General features: G+C 60.2%; 7 protein-coding genes across 7 annotated transcripts; 3 read left to right on the plus strand and 4 right to left on the minus strand.

Annotated features, from left to right (window-relative positions):
* The first annotated feature begins 243 nt into the window (after nt 1-243).
* GGTG_03763 (VPS15 protein kinase) lies at nt 244-5,720 on the plus strand. The gene has a single exon (XM_009221545.1). It carries the CDS (start codon nt 515-517, stop codon nt 5,366-5,368), a length of 4,854 nt encoding a protein of 1,617 aa, XP_009219809.1. The 5' UTR covers nt 244-514; the 3' UTR covers nt 5,369-5,720.
* On the minus strand, nt 5,610-8,687 carry GGTG_03764 (serine/threonine-protein phosphatase PP2A catalytic subunit). Its single transcript, XM_009221546.1, has 8 exons — nt 8,460-8,687; nt 7,738-8,247; nt 7,522-7,563; nt 7,295-7,400; nt 6,670-7,203; nt 6,485-6,557; nt 6,368-6,417; nt 5,610-6,282 (listed from the first exon to the last, which is right to left on the minus strand). Exons 2-8 carry the CDS (start codon nt 7,894-7,896, stop codon nt 6,260-6,262), a joined length of 987 nt encoding a protein of 328 aa, XP_009219810.1. The 5' UTR covers nt 7,897-8,247; nt 8,460-8,687; the 3' UTR covers nt 5,610-6,259.
* A 74-nt stretch (nt 8,688-8,761) lies between these two features.
* Nucleotides 8,762-11,466, minus strand: GGTG_03765 (exocyst complex component EXO84). Its single transcript, XM_009221547.1, has 3 exons — nt 11,160-11,466; nt 9,569-11,073; nt 8,762-9,467 (listed from the first exon to the last, which is right to left on the minus strand). The coding sequence occupies exons 1-3, from the start codon at nt 11,343-11,345 to the stop codon at nt 9,101-9,103; spliced, it is 2,058 nt and encodes a 685-aa protein (XP_009219811.1). The 5' UTR covers nt 11,346-11,466; the 3' UTR covers nt 8,762-9,100.
* Nucleotides 11,467-11,667: 201 nt separating this feature from the next.
* On the plus strand, nt 11,668-13,357 carry GGTG_03766 (mitochondrial import receptor subunit tom-20). The gene is made up of 4 exons (XM_009221548.1): nt 11,668-11,954; nt 12,157-12,402; nt 12,500-12,603; nt 12,687-13,357. Exons 1-4 carry the CDS (start codon nt 11,894-11,896, stop codon nt 12,831-12,833), a joined length of 558 nt encoding a protein of 185 aa, XP_009219812.1. The 5' UTR covers nt 11,668-11,893; the 3' UTR covers nt 12,834-13,357.
* On the minus strand, nt 12,976-16,269 carry GGTG_03767 (tRNA wybutosine-synthesizing protein 1). The gene is made up of 2 exons (XM_009221549.1): nt 15,821-16,269; nt 12,976-15,735 (listed from the first exon to the last, which is right to left on the minus strand). The coding sequence occupies exons 1-2, from the start codon at nt 15,945-15,947 to the stop codon at nt 13,412-13,414; spliced, it is 2,451 nt and encodes an 816-aa protein (XP_009219813.1). The 5' UTR covers nt 15,948-16,269; the 3' UTR covers nt 12,976-13,411.
* Nucleotides 16,270-17,297: 1,028 nt separating this feature from the next.
* Nucleotides 17,298-18,610, plus strand: GGTG_03768 (cysteine dioxygenase). Its single transcript, XM_009221550.1, has 3 exons — nt 17,298-17,733; nt 17,815-18,064; nt 18,129-18,610. Exons 1-3 carry the CDS (start codon nt 17,458-17,460, stop codon nt 18,263-18,265), a joined length of 663 nt encoding a protein of 220 aa, XP_009219814.1. The 5' UTR covers nt 17,298-17,457; the 3' UTR covers nt 18,266-18,610.
* Nucleotides 18,611-18,862: 252 nt separating this feature from the next.
* Nucleotides 18,863-20,759, minus strand: GGTG_03769 (hypothetical protein; the record flags this gene model as incomplete). Its single annotated transcript, XM_009221551.1, has 3 exons — nt 18,863-19,403; nt 19,477-20,136; nt 20,200-20,759. 3 exons carry the CDS (start codon nt 20,757-20,759, stop codon nt 19,127-19,129), a joined length of 1,497 nt encoding a protein of 498 aa, XP_009219815.1. The 3' UTR covers nt 18,863-19,126.
* Nucleotides 20,760-20,885: the final 126 nt, after the last annotated feature.

The following is a 20,885-nucleotide window of genomic DNA, read 5'->3' on the forward strand; positions in this document are numbered from 1 at the left end:
GACGAGCCCGACGGACGGCACGGCGCGCGCTTTTGGTCAGGCAGGTCCAGGGTACCTGCTTGTGGACTCTGGTGTTGGGTGGTCTTGACTTCGTGCCTACCTGGACGGGTCCATCTCCAGATGGAGCAGGGAGCTGATCAATCGATATGATTGGATGCATCTACCACCAGGGGCCCACACCAGGTCCTCTGTCAGCGTCCGTCCCACGCGCGCTTCAAGACGTCACGGCCATTGAGTGCGACACGAGGTCACGCTTGGCAGCGAGAGCAGGAGCCTCGCTCGCAAACAAACCACGATCCGATACCGCAAACAAAGCTGACCAACAAACTCAAACTACCAGTCCAACAACCTTGCCCGTGCCCCCACCACCACCCCCGCCTTCCCCTGGGACCTCAAGGCATCGGACAAACATGAGCCAGAGTCGGCCAAGCAAAGCACCGAGGTAGCAACCGGCCGGCCGCCGTCCTTCCGACCCCCAGCCCCTCCCCGCGGTCGCCGGCCCCCGGAGCTCGCCATGGGTCAGGGCTTCTCGTCCACCACCCCGCCCGCGGGCGCGGCCGGCATCGACGTGCCCGAGCTGGTCGACCTCGTGTACGAGAAGTCGGTCGGCACCGCCCGCTTCCTCAAGTGCATCCGCGCCAGGCACCACGACGGCGTCGTGCTCGTCAAGGTCCTCACCAAGCCCTACACGCCCATGCCGCTCGACGAGTACCGCCAGATGATTGCGCGCGAGAGCAGGGCCCTCGCCGAGATCCCCAACGCCCTCGGCTACCAGCGCGCCATCGAGACCGAGACCAACGGCTACCTCGTGCGCCAGTACCTCTACAACTCGCTCTACGACCGCTTCAGCACCCGCCCCTTCCTCGAGGACGTCGAGAAGAAGTGGCTCGCCTTCCAGCTGCTCTGCGCCCTGCGCGACTGCCACGCCAGGGACATATACCACGGCGACATCAAGAGCGAGAACACGCTCGTGACGTCATGGAACTGGCTCTACCTGTCCGACTTCTCGGCCTCGTTCAAGCCCGTCATGCTGCCCGACGACAACCCGGCCGACTTCTCGTACTTTTTCGACACGTCGGGCCGTCGGACCTGCTATCTGGCCCCGGAGCGCTTCTACCCACCCGGCGGCGACTTCGACCCTGACACCAAGCTGAACTGGGCCATGGACATCTTCAGCGCCGGCTGCGTCATCGCCGAGCTCTTCATCGAGGCGCCCATCTTCAGCCTCAGCCAGCTGTACAACTACCGCAGCGGCAAGTACGACCCGGCCATCTCCCACCTCAGCCGCATCCCCGACAAGGAGCTGCGCGACATGATCATCCACATGATCCAGCTGGACCCCCAGAAGAGATATTCGGCCGAGGAGTATCTGCGCTTCTGGCGCAGGAAGGTCTTCCCGGACTACTTCTATGACTTCCTCCACCAGTACATGGAGGTCATCACGGACCCTACTTCGGGCCAGTACCCCGTGTCTGGCGCGACTCGAAACTTGGGGGAACCCGACGAGCGGATAGACCGTGTCTTTTACGATTTCGACAAGATATCCTACTCCCTCGGGTACCAGCATGACAGAGGCCAAGAGTCGATGGCGGTAGCAGCAGCCGCACCAAGAGCCTCCCGCCTTGGGCTGACCCATTTCCCCGTGAACCTGAGCATACCAAACAATGAGCACCACGTCTCGAATGCTGCGCAGCCTCCAGCAGACGACGGCACGCTCATATTCCTGACCCTGGTCTGCTCTTCTCTGCGGAACACGGCCAGGGCAGCCTCCAAGCTGCGGGCGTGTGACGTGCTCCTGGCATTCGCTGAGAGACTGACTGACGAGGCGAAGCTTGACCGCGTTCTGCCGTACTTGATGTCGCTCCTGAACGATAGGGCCGACATGGTCGTTGTGGCGGCCCTGAGGAGCATCGCACAGCTTTTGGCGCTGGTCAAGGTTGTGTCACCTGTCAACTCACCAGTCTTTGTCGAGTATATATTGCCCCGCATGCAGCTCGCCCTGCTAGGAAGCCACAACGCCCCTAGTCCGCTCGTGCGAATGACTTATGCCTCATGCCTCGGCACTCTAGCCACTACGGCCGGTCGTTTCCTCGACATGGCTGTTGCTGTGCAAGCCGATGGCGCGGCCTTTGCGGCGGACCCAGATGTCGAATCTGGGACCTCGGCGAATGCGGCGTTTGACGCCATGTTCGACAACGCGCGCCGAGAGCTGATACTTATGTTCGAGGCTCACACCAAGGCGCTGATCGAGGATCCGGACCCGTTTGTGCGCCGGGCGTTCCTCAGCTCGGTGCCGGACCTCTGCATGTTCTTCGGCACGGCCGACTCCAACGATATCATACTGGCGCATCTGAACACGTATCTGAACGACCGCGACTGGACCCTCAAATGCGCCCTGTTTGATGCCGTCGTGGGCATCGCCGCCTTCATAGGCAGCACTAGTTTGGACGAATTCATTCTCCCGCTCATGGTGCAGGCGCTGATGGACACGGAGGAGTCGGTAGTCCACGCCGTCCTGCACTCGCTGGCCGAGCTGGCCGAGCTTGGCTTGTTCTCCAAGGCACGGGTTTGCGAGCTGGTCGAGGTGGTGGCACGTTTCACCATGCACCCAAACATCTGGATCCGCGAGGCCGCCGCCGAATTTGTTTCTGCCTCCACCCAACATCTCTCACGAGCTGACATCAGGTGCATGATATACCCGCTGGTGGTGGCGTACCTGAAGCCCGGCATCATACCAGACTTCTCCGAGCTTTCACTTCTGAGTACACTCAAGAAGTCGCTGACCAGGTCCGTGTTCGACCAGGCCTTGGTCTGGGCCCTGAAGTCGGACCGTGGTCTGTTCTGGAAGTCGCTACAAAACGCAAGAGCTCTGACGCTTGGCGCGTCCTCATCGGCTCCCGGATCTGGCTGCGGAGCCAGGGACGCTGGTTCAGTCGCACTCGCCAAAATTCCCAAAAACGACGAGGATGAGCAGTGGCTCGCGAAGCTGCGCAACCTCGGGCTATCTCAGGAGGACGAGTTCAAGCTTCTGTGCCTGCGCGAGTTCATATGGCGGCTGACCCAGATGAGGATGCGGGACGCGTCCTCGACGGCCAACCAGGATGAGCGAAACTTGCTCAACAATATCATTGCGCTGCGGACCCTCGGTGTGACCCCGCAAATGGTCTTTTTCGACGAAGAGCCGCGCCGGCCGTCTTCTGGGCTGCCCGAGCTGGACGGCACCCCTCGCACCATCACCGACGCCTTGCGGGACGCCTCCATGACCATCGACGATCCAGTAGCCAGGCGCCGCCGGGCCGCCTTCAACAGCCACAGGTCTCGCCTTAGCCGAGACAGTATCTCACCGATTTCGGCAGACGGACGCCGGCGCCCTCTCGATGATGCCGCGGGCCCCTCGCCGCTGCAGCTATCGCCACAGCTTCTCTCGCCACCGTCAGAGAGGGCCAGGGGCGGAAGCAGCACGCCTTCAGACTTTGGTCATAGGAGGACGCTCCACCGCCAGTCGAGCGCCCTTAGTCTTCTGAACAGAAAGGAGAGCACAAAGTCTGGGGCCGAAACAGGCACAACCGAGGCCAATGCCTTTGGGCAGGTTGGTGGAGGTCACACGTCACATCCAGTACATGCCAAGGCGTCGATGGCGGCAGCCGAGCTGGACGACGCACTCTCGCCCAAGATCAAACCCAGGGCGATGCACACTTACGAGGGTAACGATCCCAGCATCCTCAAGATGCTAGACTCGATGTATACGGACAACTACCCGCACGACCTGGCCGAGTTCGGGCCGCTGGTGACGCCTGTCGCACGCGCAAGGCCGAGCCGGCCGACGGCAACGGCGGGCCCTGGAACCGTGGAGCAGGGCTGGAAGCCGGCCGGAAAGCTGGTGGCGACGTTTGCGGAGCACACCGGGGCCATAAACCGGGTGGTGGCGTCGCCAGACCACGTCTTCTTCATCACGGGCGGCGACGACGGCGCGGTGCGTGTGTGGGACACGGCGCGGCTGGAGCGCAACATTGCGCATCGGTCGCGGGCGACGTACTCTCACGCCCCCGGGGCGCGGGTGCTTGCCTTATGCTTCGTGCAGGACACGCACTGCTTCGTCAGCTGCGCCAGCGACGGCAGCGTGCACGTGGTCAAGGTCGAGTGCTCAACCTCGGGCGACGTGACGCGCTACGCCAAGCAGCCCCGGCTCGTGCGCGAGTACCGCCTCGGCCGCCCCGGCGAGCACGTCGTCTGGTGCGAGCACTTCAAGGCGGGCGGCGACTCGGCGTCGACGCTGGTGCTGGCGACCAACCAGTCGCGCGTCGAGGCCATCGACCTGCGCGACATGTCGCTGCTATACGCGCTCGAGAACCCTGTTCATCACGGCACCCCGACGTGCTTCTGCATCGACCGCCGCCGCAACTGGCTCTGTCTCGGCACCTCGCACGGCGTCCTCGACCTGTGGGACCTGCGCTTCAAGGTCCGCCTCAAGGGCTGGGGCGTGCCCGGCAAGGGCGCCGTCTACCGCCTCGCTGTCCACCCGGCAAAGGGCCGTGGCAAGTGGGTCTGCGTTGCCGGTGGCACCGGCCAGGGCGAGGTCACGGTGTGGGACCTCGAGAAGACGACGTGCCGCGAGGTCTATCGTGTGGGAGGCAATAAGGAGGGGCCTCGCGGCTACGGCGCCTGGGAGGTGGACGAGGACAAGCCCGAGGGCATGCTGGGCAGGTTCGCTACCGACATCGAACCCGCCGTACTGTCTGGGGCCGCCGTGTCTGCCGCTGCTGTCGCCGCCGCCGCCGCGGGAGCTAGTGGCAACGTCGGCGGAAGCCTTGTAAGCAGCCTCGGCGCCGCGGGCGCCGCGCCCCAGGTCGGTGGTGGGGCCGACCGCGGTGTGCGCGCCATGGTGGTGGGCAACAGCAACGGCGGCGCATCGGGCGGGGACGACGGGGGCGGCGGCGGCAGCAGCAGCCGCGACATCAGGAACGCCTACATCGTCACGGCCGGGTCGGACAAGAAGCTGCGGTTCTGGGACCTCGCGCGCGTCGAGAACAGCACCGTCTTCAGCGGCCTGGCCCCCGACGAGGGCCGCCCGTCCTTCACGGCAAGCCACCCAACAACGGCCATGACGCTCAACACGGAGCGCCTCCCGCGCTCGTCGTCGTCGTCGGCCTCGGCCTCGGCCTCGCAGCTCCGGCACGACCCGGCCGCCAGCATCAACAGCCGCGGCAGGGGCCGGCCAAGGGCCTCGCGGTCCACTGTCGTCGCCATCCAGCAGCAGCAGCTCCTCCGCAGCCATCTCGACGCCGTGCTCGACGTGGCCGTGCTCGAGAGCCCTTACACCATGACCGTTTCTGTCGACCGGAGCGGCGTCGTCTTTGTGTTTCAGTAGTCCGATGCATTCCGCATAGCACATACTCGTTGCTTCTTCCTTGGTTACCTTTCTTTTCTTTTTTGTTCCCGGCTTCGTCTCGGTTTAGACAGGGCGTGTTTTTTTTTTAGGCGAGAACCGGGCAGGGTCGGTTTCTCATCAGCTTCACAGCTTCATAAACTTTCTTGTCTGCATCTCCTGTGTCGAGCTGCTTCTTTTTTCACTTTTTAATCACGAGCGTTTAGATGTAATGGATGGTCAGGTTGGATATTTGGCTATGGTATAATAGAGTTAGGGTTACTCATCCAACACGCAAAAACCTTGCGTATACGAGGTCGTTACGACTACAAACACTTATTAGCTACAAGTTCCGTTCAGTCAACAGCACCGACTCTCTGTTGGTCGGTCACATGAATCTAGGGTAGGTTCTACACAACAAGGTCTACCGAGACAACTGGGGCGAATCCGAGATCTATATCAAAGCTTGCCGGTGCCGAGAATGTAAAACAAAACCCCTCTCCGACTCCCGCTGCTCGCCACCACATCCGTTGACCAAACACACGCCGTGCCCCACAGTGACCATGTCTCCGTCTCCGTCCCCATCTGAGGGAAGATATTACACCCGACAACACCTGCAAAGGGGGGCATTGGAGATCCAACATGGAACAGTTCTGCCTTCCTTTTCTCTCCCCTTGGGCAATGGGACACCGCAGACATTAACAAGCCACGTGATTTTAAACAGGTAGAATATCAACTGGCGATATCTACCCACTGCACGACAAACAGCGCAGACGGGGGTTCGGGTTCTGGGATATGGCATTACGGATATCGAGGGGGTAGTGTGATTGCACCGTGCAGCCCTGGCTTGTTTTCCGCTCTCCCTCCACCGTTCGTGGACCTCGCCATAGTTCATTATAGGAAGTAGTCAGGTGTCCCTGCAGGATACAGAGTCAGTATTGGACATCTGATTATTGGGGAGAGTGGTGAAGGAGACAGGCGCAAAGAAGTCGAGGGACTTACGTCTTGAGACCAGTGGCTCGCCCGCGCGAGGGCATGGGTCGAATTGGAGGCTAGGAGCGAGGTGAGTGTGTTAGTGTGCACTCAAAGCCTATTTGCAAGGGGGTTAGGCCTGCTTACAAGGTGTATTTAAGGTGCTCGTCAATCTCCATGATGGCGGCCTGGTTGCCACAGCGGTAGCAGTAATTGGGTGCTGATAGCCAGTTGTTAGCAATCGCCACCTGTGCGGCCCGGTTCTCAGAACGCCCAGGGCGGGGGCCGCGGGATTCGGGGGTTATCAACGATTGTTTGGTCTCCGAACTTACCCGAGAAAATGGTGACGACGTTGCGGTCCTGGGACCAGTTGTAGCCCTCCATAACCAGCTGGTGGGCTCTGGCAATAAGGGTCAGGCCGTTGTTGTGGTTGAAGGCCTCGGAAATGTCCTGGCCGAAGGTATAGCCGGCGCCACGGGGCGAGATTCCCCAGCCGCAGCGGTCGTCGGGGTCGGACCAGAGAAGGTCGCACATTGGGCCCTCGTGTGGCACCTCCTGGATCCTGTCGAGCGCCCGAATGTTGTCGAGCGTATCGATGCTGGGCGAGAGGCCACCGTGAAGGCAGAAGATTTGGTTGTCGATCAGGGCTGTGAGAGGAAGATAGTCGAATAGGTCCGTGAAGTACTTCCACACGTTGGCATTGCCGTACTTGCGCAGGCACTCGTCGTAAAAGCCGTAGACCTGGGTGATTTGCCGCGACTCGTGGTTCCCCCGCAGGATCGTGATGCGCTGCGGGTAGCGGATCTTCAGCGCCACCAGCAACGTGACCGTCTCGACCGAGTAGTAGCCTCGGTCAACGTAGTCACCTGTGTAATGGCATGTTGGCATGTTTTCGTATACTTGGGACAGGGAGCCCGCCCAGTCCGATACGTGATGGTGAGGAAGCAGGCCACATACCCATGAAAAGATAGTTCGTATCGGGGTTGGGGCCTCCGATCTTGAAGAGCTCCATCAAGTCGTGGAACTGGCCATGTATATCGCCGCAAACGGTGACGGGGCATTTCTATTGGACGCAAAGGGCGTGTGAGCGACGATGCTTGCATCAAGAGCGGGGGGAAGAAAGGTAAAATAGAGTAGAACAAAAACAAGAGATAGGACAAGAGAAATGCGAGATGGGCACCTACCACAGGCTGGACGTTGGATTCATCCTGCAGAACATCGCGCGCCTATCAAAGGGGGAGATAGGTCTGTCAGCACGCGCAACGCAGAAGTGGTGTGGAAAAAATCGAGAAGCGCGACGGCACGTGTGGTCCAAGGCGAGGCGAGGCAACATGCCCGATGGACAACGGCACACGCGACCGCGAGGCCGATGGGCGGGCGGGCGAAGAGGGGACCCGAACCTTCTCGCAGAGTCTCTGGACATCCGACTCGACCAGCTGCTTGCACGACATCAAGCTCTCGATCCAGCCGTCGAGCGTGGGGATGGTGGTGGGCTCCAGGGCGGGCTGGGGCGCGAGGTCGGTGGGCACGCGGCCGACGTCCTCCATGTTGGTGTCCATGTTGACGCCGTCGTCGTCGTCGATGACGATGTCCAGCGGCTGTAGCTCCGAGGACTCTATCCTGGGCAGCGGCGGCTGTTTTCAGCTCGACAACGGGGGCGATGGCGGGATTGGGGGAGGGGCGGCGCAGCAGATAGCGGGATGCGAGAGGACGCGTTGCCGAGAGAAGAGCGATCAGGGCGGGAGTAGGTGGGTGCAGGCGAGGTGGATTGTAGCCGGCGGTCGACGGGTGGTTTGGTGGTTGTTTGGTGGTGGTTCAAATGGCGGCTGTCATGACACTCGAGGCGGGCGACAAAGCGTTGGTATGGGATGTGTGAGCTTGCACGCTTGGTTGACAAGGGTGGCGGCGGCCTGGGCAGCAGTAGGAGCAGGTCAGTGCCAAAGAAAGTGGCAACGACTGGCTGTGGGTGGTGGAGCACGAACCCCAGCACACGAATTAAGGTAGAAGGGTGGGTGGGCGATGGGGAGAAGGCCACCAAGACGAAGCGCGAGCAGGAAGAAAGAAAAGGAGAAGAGAAAAACAGCTATGACAAAGAATTCGAGAAACCGCAGTAGTTACGTACCAGGCAAGTCGAGACAAACCCCAACGTCGAGGTGGGTGTTGACAGCGTGCAGCGGGCTGAAATGGGCTGGAGATTTGATGTCTGATCTCCAGCTGGGGCTCAATTGCTGTGAGCTGCTGGATTGCGGGCAGTTCCAGCGGGAAATGCAGTGACCAGGCCCTTGTGCACAGCAACGCGCCCCAATGGCTCGGTCGCTACCAGGCCGTGGTACTTCGGGCGGGTGGGGTAAGGGGGGTCGAAAAGCTGCCACCCACGGGCGGTGAACCCAGGCTGATTGGAGGGGCACCCTCGATGAATTGAGTCGGGGTACGTGCACTGCAGCCGCCTCCACCACACGCATCCAGATGTCAAGCTCGATATACCGCTACCAGGTGGTAGGTGTAGGTACCCAACATGGACCCTGACGGCCCAAGCAATAAGGGATAGGGATTACGCAGGGACCCAGGCGCATGCCCTGTCTACATGGAGGTATCTGAAAAGTGTCCCAAAGCATGGCGTGCTCGAGACGCTGCTAGGAAATGAGAGAAATAACTGAGCCGAGGCCATCCTGCCACCCAGCTGCCACACGCGCAAAATAACAAAACTCTGGGTGCGAGTAAATACACTACATCTCCGCGACTGTATACGGCGGCGCCTGGTGTTCAGCTCAGGCCGAGGCCGAGCACAGGAGTGCCGGTAGAAGATCCGTTGGCCGCGCCTCCGCTGGGCACCTCGCGCCCGACCAGATTCCTAAAGTCCAGCCCGACCTCGGAAAGCATGTCGGCGTGGTCCTTGGCCCGCTCCATGCAGGACTGCCACACCTCACCGTCCCGCTCCGTGCCGCTGAGCTGCCGCGCCAGGGTCGCGTTGAAGGCGTCCACCGCCTCCTTAGCCCACTTGACGCACGCGCTCATCATCGGCGGCGGGAAGCAGCCTTGGAAGCACGCCACCGTGTTCTTGATGATGGTGAAGTACACGAACGAGACCTCCCAGATGTACCGGTGCAGATCACCCTGAAAAATGCATTGCCTTGTGAAGAAAGAGCCGTGTTAGCAAATATGCCCCCTAAACTCACGTCGGCAAAGTAGGTACCCCCCACGTGGGTGCCGCAGGACGAAGTAGGTGCTCACCGTGAACGCTTCTGTATAATGTTGCTCCGCGCCTCGAGATAGGCCTCGCGCGCCCCATCCTCGTACCCGAGCCTGGTCAGCCAGCCCACATTCCGCTTGGCCTTGCGCTGGTTCTCATGCATCTCCACCAGCTCGCGCGTGATGAGTGCTCCAAGCTTCGAACTGCGCTCCTCCACCTTGAACTCGATAAAGTCCTGCGCGATGGCGTTGTTCTTGAGGCTCTTGGCGAGGCCCTTGAGCTTTTCGACCCGCACCACGGATGGCTCGAACCGCTGCAGCGCAATCTCGATGTCCAACTCGTCCATCTGGCCCTCGACCCAGCGCAGGTTCTGCTGCTTGCCGTCCACCTCGATCAGCATGTCCTTGATGTCCGATAGCGTCTCGAGCAGCGCCGTCTTCTGCAGCAGCCCCGGGTCGCGCGACGCAAAGTAGTTGATGGTCTCCTTGGCTTTGTTGTTGGCGTCCATCTCGGACTGCAGCCCCCGCCGCAGCTCCTCTACCGCCTTGCGCATATTGAGCATCAGCGACCCCTTCTCCGTGTCGCCCGCCTTTTCAGTTCGGTAAATGACCGTCTCCTGCCCGACTCCGCGCACCATTATGGCGTCCGCCAGCTTGGTCCGCCCGCTCGACGCCTCACCCGACCCGGCCATGTCGACGACCTCGATGTCGAGCAGCGGCCAGCAGCGGTCCGCCACCAGCTTGACCTGCGGCTCCCGGAAGTCGGAGCCCTCAGCCCTCTTCTTCTTGCGCGACGCGATGAGGAAGTGGTCGTTGAGGAGGAAGATCTGCATCGCCCGCCGCGACTTGTACGTCGCGCTGTCCAACTCGATCCAGTGGCCCGCGTTCTGCACCACGTGGCGCCCGGACGAGTTGGGCAGGAACTTCTGCGACCCTTCGACGTGCTTGTACAGCGCCTGCATCTGCGAGTTCCACAGCGCCGTCCGGTCCGCCACCGAGCTGCGCTTGTCCCGCTTGCTGAGCGACCCCGAGACGCCGCCTGCACCCAGGCTCACCGCCTCGCCCGCCCCGCCGGCGTCGCCACGGGACGACGCCGACCGCAGAGCCGTGGTGTTGGCGCTGAGCTCCGACATGAGGTTCTTGAGCGCCCGCATCTCGCCCTTGAGCTTCTCGGCCTCCTTGCTGATCTTGATGAACTGCGTGCGGTTCTGGTACACGTTCTGCTGCAGGTCCGTCGCCGCCCGGCTCTTGAGGCTGCGCAGCGACTCTTCAAAGTCGCGGATCTCGTCCTCGGTCGCATCGCTGAGTATCTGGGCCACGTACTGGTCGGCCATGAGCTTCGGGTCGCGCAGCGCCTTGGTGTCCACCACGGGCGCGGACCCTCCCCCTCCGGTGCCTCGCGAGGGCGGTGCCGCTCTTCTTTCCCTGTCCCTGCTCGAGGCCTCATATTGGTTGAACGAAGGCAGGGCCGGCACGGGGGGCGCGAACCCATCGGTCGGAAGGTCGTTAAACCGAGTCGAGAAGCGACGTTTCACAAGATCCGACGTCTACCAACAGAGCCCTGTGTATTAGCTTCCCAAGCTCCTTGAGCAAGTAGCTCCATGTGGCAGACTGCTCCCAGCAGAGATCTTACCTTGCCGCCGGCAATTGGCGGACGCGGGGGCGCGACGCCGCCAGCTCCCGGGAGGCCGGTCCGACTTCGAGGAGGGCCGACATTGCCGGGCAGGGGCGAGGTGACCTGCCTCGGGGCGCTGATGACCGGGCGCGACTTTCGCTTGGGACCAGCCCGGAGCGAGATCTTGCTTCTTTCCTCACTCATGCCGCGTCGATGTGGATGACGTCTCGGGTGGGTATCTGGCCATACACGTTGGGTTGAGGAGACGTGACCGATCACGGCTTTTGGTGCACCAACCCTGACTAACTGAGACGACCAGACGGCTAGGTGGTTCGTGGGTAGTGGCTCGTCGTGCCGCAATTGAGCGCCGAGCTCCACCCAAGCGCTGCCCCACCCCCCTGTGCCCAGGCCTTGCCCGGGTAGAGGGTGCGCTGTAACTGCGGGCTTTGGACAAGGTCCGGCAGCGCTGAGCCTTGGGGCCATGACGGGATCCCCAGGCCAGACAGCCTCGAAGCAACTGGCACTGATAAGATTGGGTAAAATTTTGGCAGCACAACCCGACGGGACGAACAGCCATGCATGCAGCAGCATCGTGACCCTCAATTCCAGCTTGCCTGTTTCGATTTACCTCCCACCCAGCACGCCTATTCGATCCCCGAGCTCGCCTCTCGCACGCCCGTGCCAACGTTGAGACGCACCCTGCAGGAGCGCCCCCCGCCGACCAAATTTTGATTGCGGTTTTGTCATTGACCATGGCCGACACAAGGATGATAGTGACGGCCTCGGCCACGGCCGTTGTGACAGGGCTGCTAGGTTAGCCCCCCTCTCCTGCTGTGCTGATCCCGCATCCTCCTTTTTTATGTGGCAAGCGAGATGTCGCCCGTCGCAAGTCCAGTTTTTCTCCCTGCGAATACACGGGAAGGGGAGAGGGAACGAGGCCCGCCCGCCTTGGAGGAGGGCTGCCCCTGCGTCTGAACCCAGCAGCTCACCAACGCTCTTCTTTATCCTTCCACAGCTTACGCCGTCTTTTTCGACTACCGGCGGCGACACAGCCCCGAGTTCCGCCGGCAGCTACGCCGAAACGAGCGCAGGCAGGCCCGCAGCGAGAAGGAGGACGCCGAGGCTGCCGAGGCCGGCCGCCTGCATCTCATCAGCCAAATCATCGACGAGGCCAAGGCGACCGGCTACCCCGATAACGTCGAAGAGAAGGAGCAATACTTCCAGGAGCAGATCACGATCGGCGAGACGCTGTCCACAAATGGTGAGCTGCCCAGCGAGGGCGCGAGTGAGGAAAGTGCTCTTTTTTGCGACAGGGGCGAGGGCTGACATGTGCCGCCATTGCGTGCGTGTGCGAATAGCTACGGCCGACCCCGTTCAGGTTGCCCTGCACTTCTATAATGCCCTCAAGGTCTACCCTAGCCCCGGCGACCTCATCCACATCTATAACAACATTGTGCCCAAGGTATGAAGGCCTGCGCGTGCGCTCTCGGCTTCCCCCTGACAAAGACATCCCACCATATCCTAACCCGGATGCGCTCGCTACAGCCAATCCTTGATGTCCTTGCCGAGATGATTGCATACGACACCACCCTTTTGGTTGGCAGCACCTCTGGCGCCAAGGCACAAACTGCCGGTGCCAGCATCTTTGAGGCCGGTGAAGGCAGCATGCCGCCGGTGGTTGGCCTAGACTAGACGGCAGATTGTGGCTCTCATACCTGTCTCGCCGATGGTTGTCAGAGCAGATACATGCCACCCCGATCTTCTCTCCCAACCATCCACCCACTTTGCTACAGCATGAACCCACGCAGCGGTACGACCAAAACAAACAACCCTCCGTGCATTCTGTTGGAAAGACGGACAGACCAATAGCCACCCTCGGAGAAGCAAGGAGGAGCCGCAAAGTCCGTGCCACGAGAGCCCCTCGATGGCTGACGGCTCCTTCTCCGAACCCCTTCCAGACGACTCTTGCTCCCTTTCCTTGTATAATACGGAGAGGGATATATACGGGTAAGCGGGAGGGAGACGGACCCATACTGTAGAACATCATGTATATAAACCCATGTCTTTTTTTATGAGGGGTCACTGGTGGCTGGGCGTCACTGGGGCGAGAACAAAAAGAAAGGGATCTGGAGACTTGGATGGCGCGGTGCTAAGGGTCAAACATTGACACACTGCAAATTCAAAAAGAGAAAAATGAACAAGTTTATCATTGTGCATCTCTTTCATACGAAGTGTGCTTACAAAATCTGCGTATAGAAACATATGCCGCCCTAGGCCTCTATCGGCCGGCCCTTCCGATCCACTCGTTGATCTCTTGGGTCGAACCCGCCGTTGCCCCAGGTCGCCCACTCGGGCGTCTCGGGGCCCATGTAGTCCTCTGGAGAAAAGTCCCCGTGCGGGCCCTTCTCGTCCAGCAGCTCGAAGAAGCGGTCGTAGTCGATGCGGGTGTGCCACTTGCCCTCGACACGGAACCGCTCGCTCGCCAGCAGCACGCAGCACGAGTGCGCGTGCTCGGCGGCGAGGCCGTAGGCCAGGCCCCTGCGGCGGAGCGCGGCCTCGAGGGCCGTGACGAAGTCGCACACCTCGTGGTAGAAGGGCACGTTGGCCATGCTGAGGCCGGCGCCGGCCGAGGTGGAGGTGCCGCAGTACGTGACGCCCTTGACCTCGACGAAGCAGGGCAGGGCCTTCTCGACCATGTCGGCGTAGCCCTCGACCTCGTCCTCGACGTTGAAGCCCTTGACGAGCGTGAGCCGGAAGACGGTGCGCTGGCGGAAGCGGCGCTCGCGCAGGATCTCGAGGCAGCTCTGCAGGCGCTCCCAGAAGTCGCGGTGCAGGGGCCGGTCGACGCGCCGCAGCGACTCGCGGTTCGAGGCGTCGATGGACACGTACAACTGCGTCACATGGCCCAGCGCCGCGAGCTGGTCCGGGTGCTGCGCGTTGCAGACGAGGAAGGACGAGATGCGCTCGCCGTGCAGCAGCGCCAGGAACTCGTTGATGTGCGGGTAGAAGATGGGCTCGCCGACGAGGGAGAGCGCGCAGTGTCGGATCCGCATCGCCTCGGCGAACCGCTCGGCCCGCACCCCCGGGACGCCCCGCATCATCTTGATCTTCTGGTAGTGGTTCTTCTGGATGCCGTCGAAGATCAGGTCCGGCGCGTCCGCGACCCAGCGCCAGGTCGTCCCAACCGGATTCGTGCCGTGTCTCCAACAAAAAACACATTTGTTGGAGCATGAGAGCGACGGCGTCGCCTCCATGCACTGGTGGCTGTTGATGCCATAAAAGGAGTACTTGTAGCAGCTGCCGCGCCCCCGCAGCGCCGATTTGGTCCAGCGGCAGATTTTGACCCCTGAGTGGGAGCCCACGATGGCGTACCCCTGCTTCGTCAGGGCAGCATATGTGGGTGAGCTCTTGGGTACCATCTCCTTGGTCGTTTGGGCAGCCGGCTTTCTTGTCCTGCTAGAGCTCGTTTTGTCATACGTGGTGAAGTCGATAGCGACGGGTGCCGCAGGCGAGCCATCTGTCCGCGACGCCTCCAAGACCCGGCCGATGTCCTCTACGTCGTCGAGAGTCCCTGAGGCCGCCTTGCGCCCAGCCTTCTTCTTGGTAGTTGGAGCATCTTCGTCAATAAGCACCTCGCCGTCGTCCGCCTCGGACGCTCCTTCGTCCTCACTCTCCACAGCGTCTCCCGAACCACGCACGCCTTCACCGAGCGAGCCGGTTTGGGCCAACAGGCTGAGAACGTCGACGACCCCCTCGTGCCATTCGGACAGACGCTCCGCTGCGTCTGTCTTGGAGTCTCCAACCCCAAGGGGGCAAGCCCGTTTACGGCCTGTCAGCTTTGCCATCCACCTATCAACCTCCTTGGCCTGGAAGCAGAAACCTTCCTCCTCGGTAGGCCAGCCCTCCCTGTCGCCGAACCCGAACACCGAGTAACCAAGCAGCGGCGACAGCGGGGCTGTGTCTATCCTGAAGTCGTGGTGCGTCTCCTGCAGGTGCTCGAGGAAGGTGTCATTTATGGTGTCGATATTGAAGCTAGGAAGAAGCAGCAGATAGAGCAGCTCGACGCGTCCTCCGGTCTGTTGCGGCTCTAGCTGCGGCGGCGTGATGAAGTACTCGTCGTAGTCGACTTCGGAGAGGTCAAGCACCTTTGGCGCAAGTACCTGGCACCCCGCAGTGGGCGGCAGAGCGCGCGCCGAATCCTCGAGCCTCGCAGCATACTCGCGCGCAATCTTGTCCGTCGTTGCCGTGACAGAAGAGAAGAAAACGAACGGTTGTATCTCTCGTGGGCCCCCGGACTCTGCCCCCTTGCCGGTTTTGTCTCTATTTACTTCGCCCCTGATCCGACGCGGCCCCATGGCCTTCGCCTTTGGTTGCTCGATTGGCTTTGATTTCTCGTCCGTCGCAATGGCCTTGTCCGTCAACGATGGTGGATTCGGCTTGGCTTTTGCGATATCGGTGCCAAGTGCTCTCGCAAATGCGACAGGCTCTCCTGGCCGCCCATGGACAATGTATAGGCATATCCTGATGAGAACTAGACAAGTGAATGCGCATAGCAGTATTGGGGTCCGATAGCCATGCCATATATCAAGTACGTCTGGGTAGGCCGACAGCAGCAAGATGGTTAGTTTCAAGCAGATATTGGCGCCAAGGTGGGGATTGAGTAAGTAAAACAGACGTACAGGAGCTCAAGCGGTCGAAATACAGAAGACTGTGTTCTAAAACGGAATCCATGGCTGCTTGCAGTGCAACAGCACAAGTCTCGTTGTCGCACGCTGTCGTCTCTTGAGGAGGAACGGGAAACAGCATAAAGTCAAGCCGCAACCCCGCGATTCAAAATTTCGATAAGCATCGCGCGCCCGTTATCGCTTCCCCACCGAATCAATTGGCCAGCAGGGTCCCCACAGGAGCATCCGGGAGGTGCCCTTCAAGCTCTGCGCTCGGTATCGCCCCGATTGAAAAGTGCTCCCAGCCTTGACGCCTTGCAATGAAACTGGAACCCGCTAGTAACTGCAAGATAATAAAGTCTCAAGATTGAATGCGTTGGAGCGTTTATGAAGGCAGGTGCTGGGGTTACTTTGCTGAGAGCCCATCCTGCGCCATTCTTCGAACATATCATCGGTGCCCGGACAATCAGTCACCCATGTAAACATCTTGGTGGGACCAATTGTCAACGTGTAACATGCTAGTATTCCGGCCGCAGTGGTTGAAACTGTCTTTTCCGTTGGCAAAGCTTGTGCCCAACACGAGCGCGGTGTCGGTCCCTTCTCCATTCATTATGTAACTGTAATGCAGAAGCCCTCAAGCATCCTGGACAATGGAGCAGCTGCCAGAGAAACAGTCACCCGCCACATTCCGAACCAGCAATGCGTCACACCCGGACTTGTGGGATCCAGATAAGCCGTCGGGAGCCGCTGGTTGCCCACGGCGGCGGAATTGCTGTGGCATGTAAAGATAAGGGATACGAAAGCCACATCCTTCCGTTCCATTGACCAACAGACCCTCAATCTGCCGCCAGCAGTTTTGATAGAGGACGCCCAGTGACGCACCTAGCTCAAAGGATAGGAGCGATTGGGTCTGTCTGTTAGCGAGATTTGAATGAAGATCAGGTGGCGTTTGTGGTTGTTGAATTGGTGGCCTTTGGTATGACGACAACCCTGGGTCTGGACCTGGGGTGCACACAGCACAGGGCTTGCTTGCTTGCCGCGGCTTTGGGCAGCCGTCTCGTGATCACCGCCGCGAGGTCTGTCCGACTTGGCGACCGCTTTGAGTTTCGCCCTGTTTGCCGGCCGCCTTCTCGTCCGTTATCGCGGGCGCTGCCGTGGACTGTCGGGTAAATGTGGCCAAGCGCTCGGCCAAACCGCAAAAGCATGGACGGATAGCTTTGCCAGGACAATGGTCGCCCAGAGATGGAACGATCCGAATTTCGCCGTCGCGAGCGGCCGATTTCCACCGCTGCTCTCGTTTTGCGTCTTTTGGTTCGACTCACTCTTCCCAGGTCAGGGATGCAGGCCGGCGCCCCTTTAGGCACGGTGACCCACTCCCCCCGAGGTCGGCGACGAATAGCGAGGCCACTGTGTGCGCACCACAGCCAAATCCGACAGTGTCTGGACGGGACCCCGACACCACCCAGATCAGGAGCCATCGCCCAGCACACTAGACCGCAACTTCAGCAAGAAAAGCCGAAGCGTTCGCACCCATCTTTGACCCTCAGGATCAACCAAGCATAGCGAAAGAGCATAGCCAAAGCCCAACCAACCTTCCATCAACCTTCCACCAACATACCCATCCACCAGCAAGATCAGAACCTCGCTCCGAGATGGCCGTCGGTATCGTTAAGAAAGTGTCGTCGGTGCTGCCGACGGGTTGTCGATCCGAGGCGCCCGTAGGCTTCGCCGAGCTTGTCATGGAGCTGAAGCATGCACTCGGTCCATCCTCCGGGCTGACCTCGGACGACGTCGACGTCAACCACCTCACATGGATCATGGACGGATACGACGCCAGAGAGCAGGGCTGGCTGCCGTTCGCCATGCGGGACGCAAGCAGAGGCTACACTCGTAACCTGGTAGACGAGGGCAACGGCAAGAGCAACTTGGTAAGAGCAGGGCAGCACTCGATGTAACTTGCCCCTTCCCTTGATACCGATATGCTGACGCAGAGCCTCGCCCCTTCAAAGCTTGTCCTCGTCTGGTCGCCTGGCAAAGGCAGCCCGATCCACGACCACGGCAACGCGCACTGCCTGATGAAGATCCTCCGAGGGGAGCTGACCGAAACGCGGTATGCCCATCCCAGGGAAGGGATCGAGGAGCCAATGACGATCATATCCGAGAGAACACACAAGGAGAATGCCGTGGCGTACATGGCCGACGAGCTCGGCCTCCACAGGGTGTGGAATAAGGGAAGCGACTTCGCTGTGTCGTTGCATCGTGAGTGCCGTTGCCCATACCCGTGGCCGCCTTGGGTCCATGGATGTCAGGCTGACCGAAACAGTGTACACGCCCCCAAACGTGGCCAAGAATGGCTGCTCCGTCTTCAATGCCAACACGGGGAAGAAGAGCCATGTAAAAAAATGTGGCAACTTCTCTGAGTATGGTCGTCGGCTCGAAGAGGCTTCGGGATTGTGTTAGTACTGCAAGGAAGATGAAGGTGTAATCCAGGTGTAATCCAGATGTGAACGGCGGCTCCGGGGTATTGGATAGGGTGGTGGCTTGCTTGTTTATTGTCGCATTGTGCTCCCGTCTGGCGTGTTGATATGGCAGCGGTTCCGGTATAAGCGACGAGCGGGAAGGGAAAGCCCAGGCTTCAGTATGTGATGGCTTTGCACAGTGAGTGCTAGCAGAGATAGGATGGCAGAAATGATAGCAGAAACTGTTCCAACATCATGAATACCGTTACCACAGCCATAAAACATGAAGTGAGGTTGGATTGCCTGTCGTTGGGCGTGGTAGAGGAATATTAAAACAGAACGCTGAAGGCCACTGCGTCGTCTGATTGGTCAGTTGAAATGGCGTGCTCGACGACTCGGGGCGGGAGCGGCTGTCGGTGTTGTGCTTCACGTGACCATCGCAATTGCCTTGTGTGGTGGGGGCTTGACCATCACCGGCTCCCTGGCGACATCAAATCTACTGGCCAAAGCGTTTCTTGGACTGGCAGGGGCAGCTTTGCTCCTTGCTTGGAAACCATCAGAAAAAAATGTCGAAAAACAATGGTAAATCAAATGTCAGGTTGCATTTCCCGTATCAATTCTCACAAAACGGTTGTATTGTTTAGGGCACTATCCTGAGACTTGCATTGCTTTTGGTTCATAAAAGTCCTTTGTGGAACCTGCATTTTAGCAGCTAAAGTCTTTCCTCCCTATCGCACCCAGAGACATCCTTTCTCTACTCGTCGATTGAACACCCTACAGGATAATGTCACCAGCGTCAATAGCAATTCTCGGAGTGGCTTCAGAGCCAGAGCTCAGTCTAGCTAGGCCTTTGGTCTATAGTCTATGTACTGCTGCCCATTGATTCTAGAATAATCTTAGCGGCTTTGGCGCGTCCTGCACTGACACCAAATCTCTCGGAAAGTCTCTGGGCGGTACGTCGATATGCGTCGCGTCTTTTCCCTATCACGACCTCAATAAGCGTGGGGCCGAGCTCTTCGGCGGACCACTGGGGCTTCATCGACTTGCTGCCCCAGCGGCCGATACCTAGCATCTCTGCCCGGTATGCATATTCATAGCAGTCGGCCCACTGCGGCAGAACCACCTGCGGTGTGCCCGTGCTGTTTGGGGGATTGCTGTCAGCTCAGCGCGCACGGGACGGCGGAGGAAAAAGAAAAATGCTGTGGCACTTACGTGACGGATTCGTAGAAGGAATTTGCGCCCCCGTGGTTAACACTGCACACTACGTGCCCGGACTGCAGGATTGCCATGGGCTCGGCCGTCACCCAGTCTACGATGCGGATTCTGTCCGAGGCCATCTCCTTGCCCAATATAGCATGGACCTTGCTGCCGGGACTGTTCGCGTTATAGCTTCCCTTTTTCTTGAGCTTCCAGAGCACCCGGAGGTCGGACTTGACCTCGCTCGACTCGGCGCTGTCGAGAAGTACCCGGACGGCCTTGGCCATCTCGACCGCCAGGTCCTCGGTAGTCAGAGCGTGCGTCCCGAGTGAAATGTACACAACGGGGCCGCTGGCAAGCCATGCATCGAGATCGGGGTCGACATCGGCCACCGATGGGACAGGCCGAACGATAGGCCCGCACGGCACCAAAAAGTCGGGAACCATCATTGGGAAGTCTAGCTCGGCACTGCCGCTAACCAGGAGCTTGCAGTCCGAGGAGCCAAACGCCAAGGAACCTATGGTCACAAGTTCGGCGTTGTTTTTGGCCTTAATGGCACTGGCCGTACTTTTAAGGTGCTTGTTGGTGACCAAAATGTAGACGATGAAAATCATGAAGCACACGTTCATCGGTTTTTGGTGCCATGGGACGGGACAGGCGAAAGCCGTCCCAGCACTAGACGAGAAGCACAGTCAGACACGGGGCGGCGGCTCGGCAGTTCAGGCATGGGACTCTCACATTGGGTATTTCCAGAAGGCGCCGCCCCGGGGCTGCTTGGAGAGAGCATAATCCTTGATGGAGCCGGGGGCCAGGACGATGAAGTGGGCGCCCACGTGACGGGCGGCCGTCAGGCCCGGCGCGAAGAGGCTGTTCACGCCGATGAGGTCGGGCTTTACCTCGTCGATGATGCGCAAGCACGAGTCCAGGCTCACGACGAACTCGTCGGGGCCCCAGGGCAGGAGCGCGTAGGGCATGTCGCCGATGAACTTGAGCGTGTTCCAAAAGCTCGGCGGCAGGCCGAAGGACGGGGGGATGCTCCCGAAGCGGCGGAATATCTCGTCGACATACGACGGGCCCGAGACCTGGTGGAACACAATGGGGGCGGCTGCGGGACTGGTGCGGCGGGCGTAGTCCGACGTGGCCGCAACGGCTCGCTCGGGCTGGCCGCCATATGTGGCCACGTGCAGCTGGACGGCCGGGGCGGCGTGCATCAGCGCATCGCACGTCGCCAGCACCACCGTGAGCTCGCCAAACTCGGCATTACTGAGGAACAGGATCTTCTTGGGCGGCGCCGCCATGGTGTCTTATCGTCGTTTGGGGGTATTCTGGCCGCGGCACGCTGCGTCGTGTTTTTGGCGAAGCAGAGAAGCGACGACGCCCGCGCCCGCGAGGGCCACGGCGGTGGGCGTCGGTGTACTTTATTG

Source organism: Gaeumannomyces tritici (genome assembly GCF_000145635.1).
Source record: "Gaeumannomyces tritici R3-111a-1 unplaced genomic scaffold supercont2.2, whole genome shotgun sequence".
NCBI classification, from domain to species: domain Eukaryota; kingdom Fungi; phylum Ascomycota; class Sordariomycetes; order Magnaporthales; family Magnaporthaceae; genus Gaeumannomyces; species Gaeumannomyces tritici.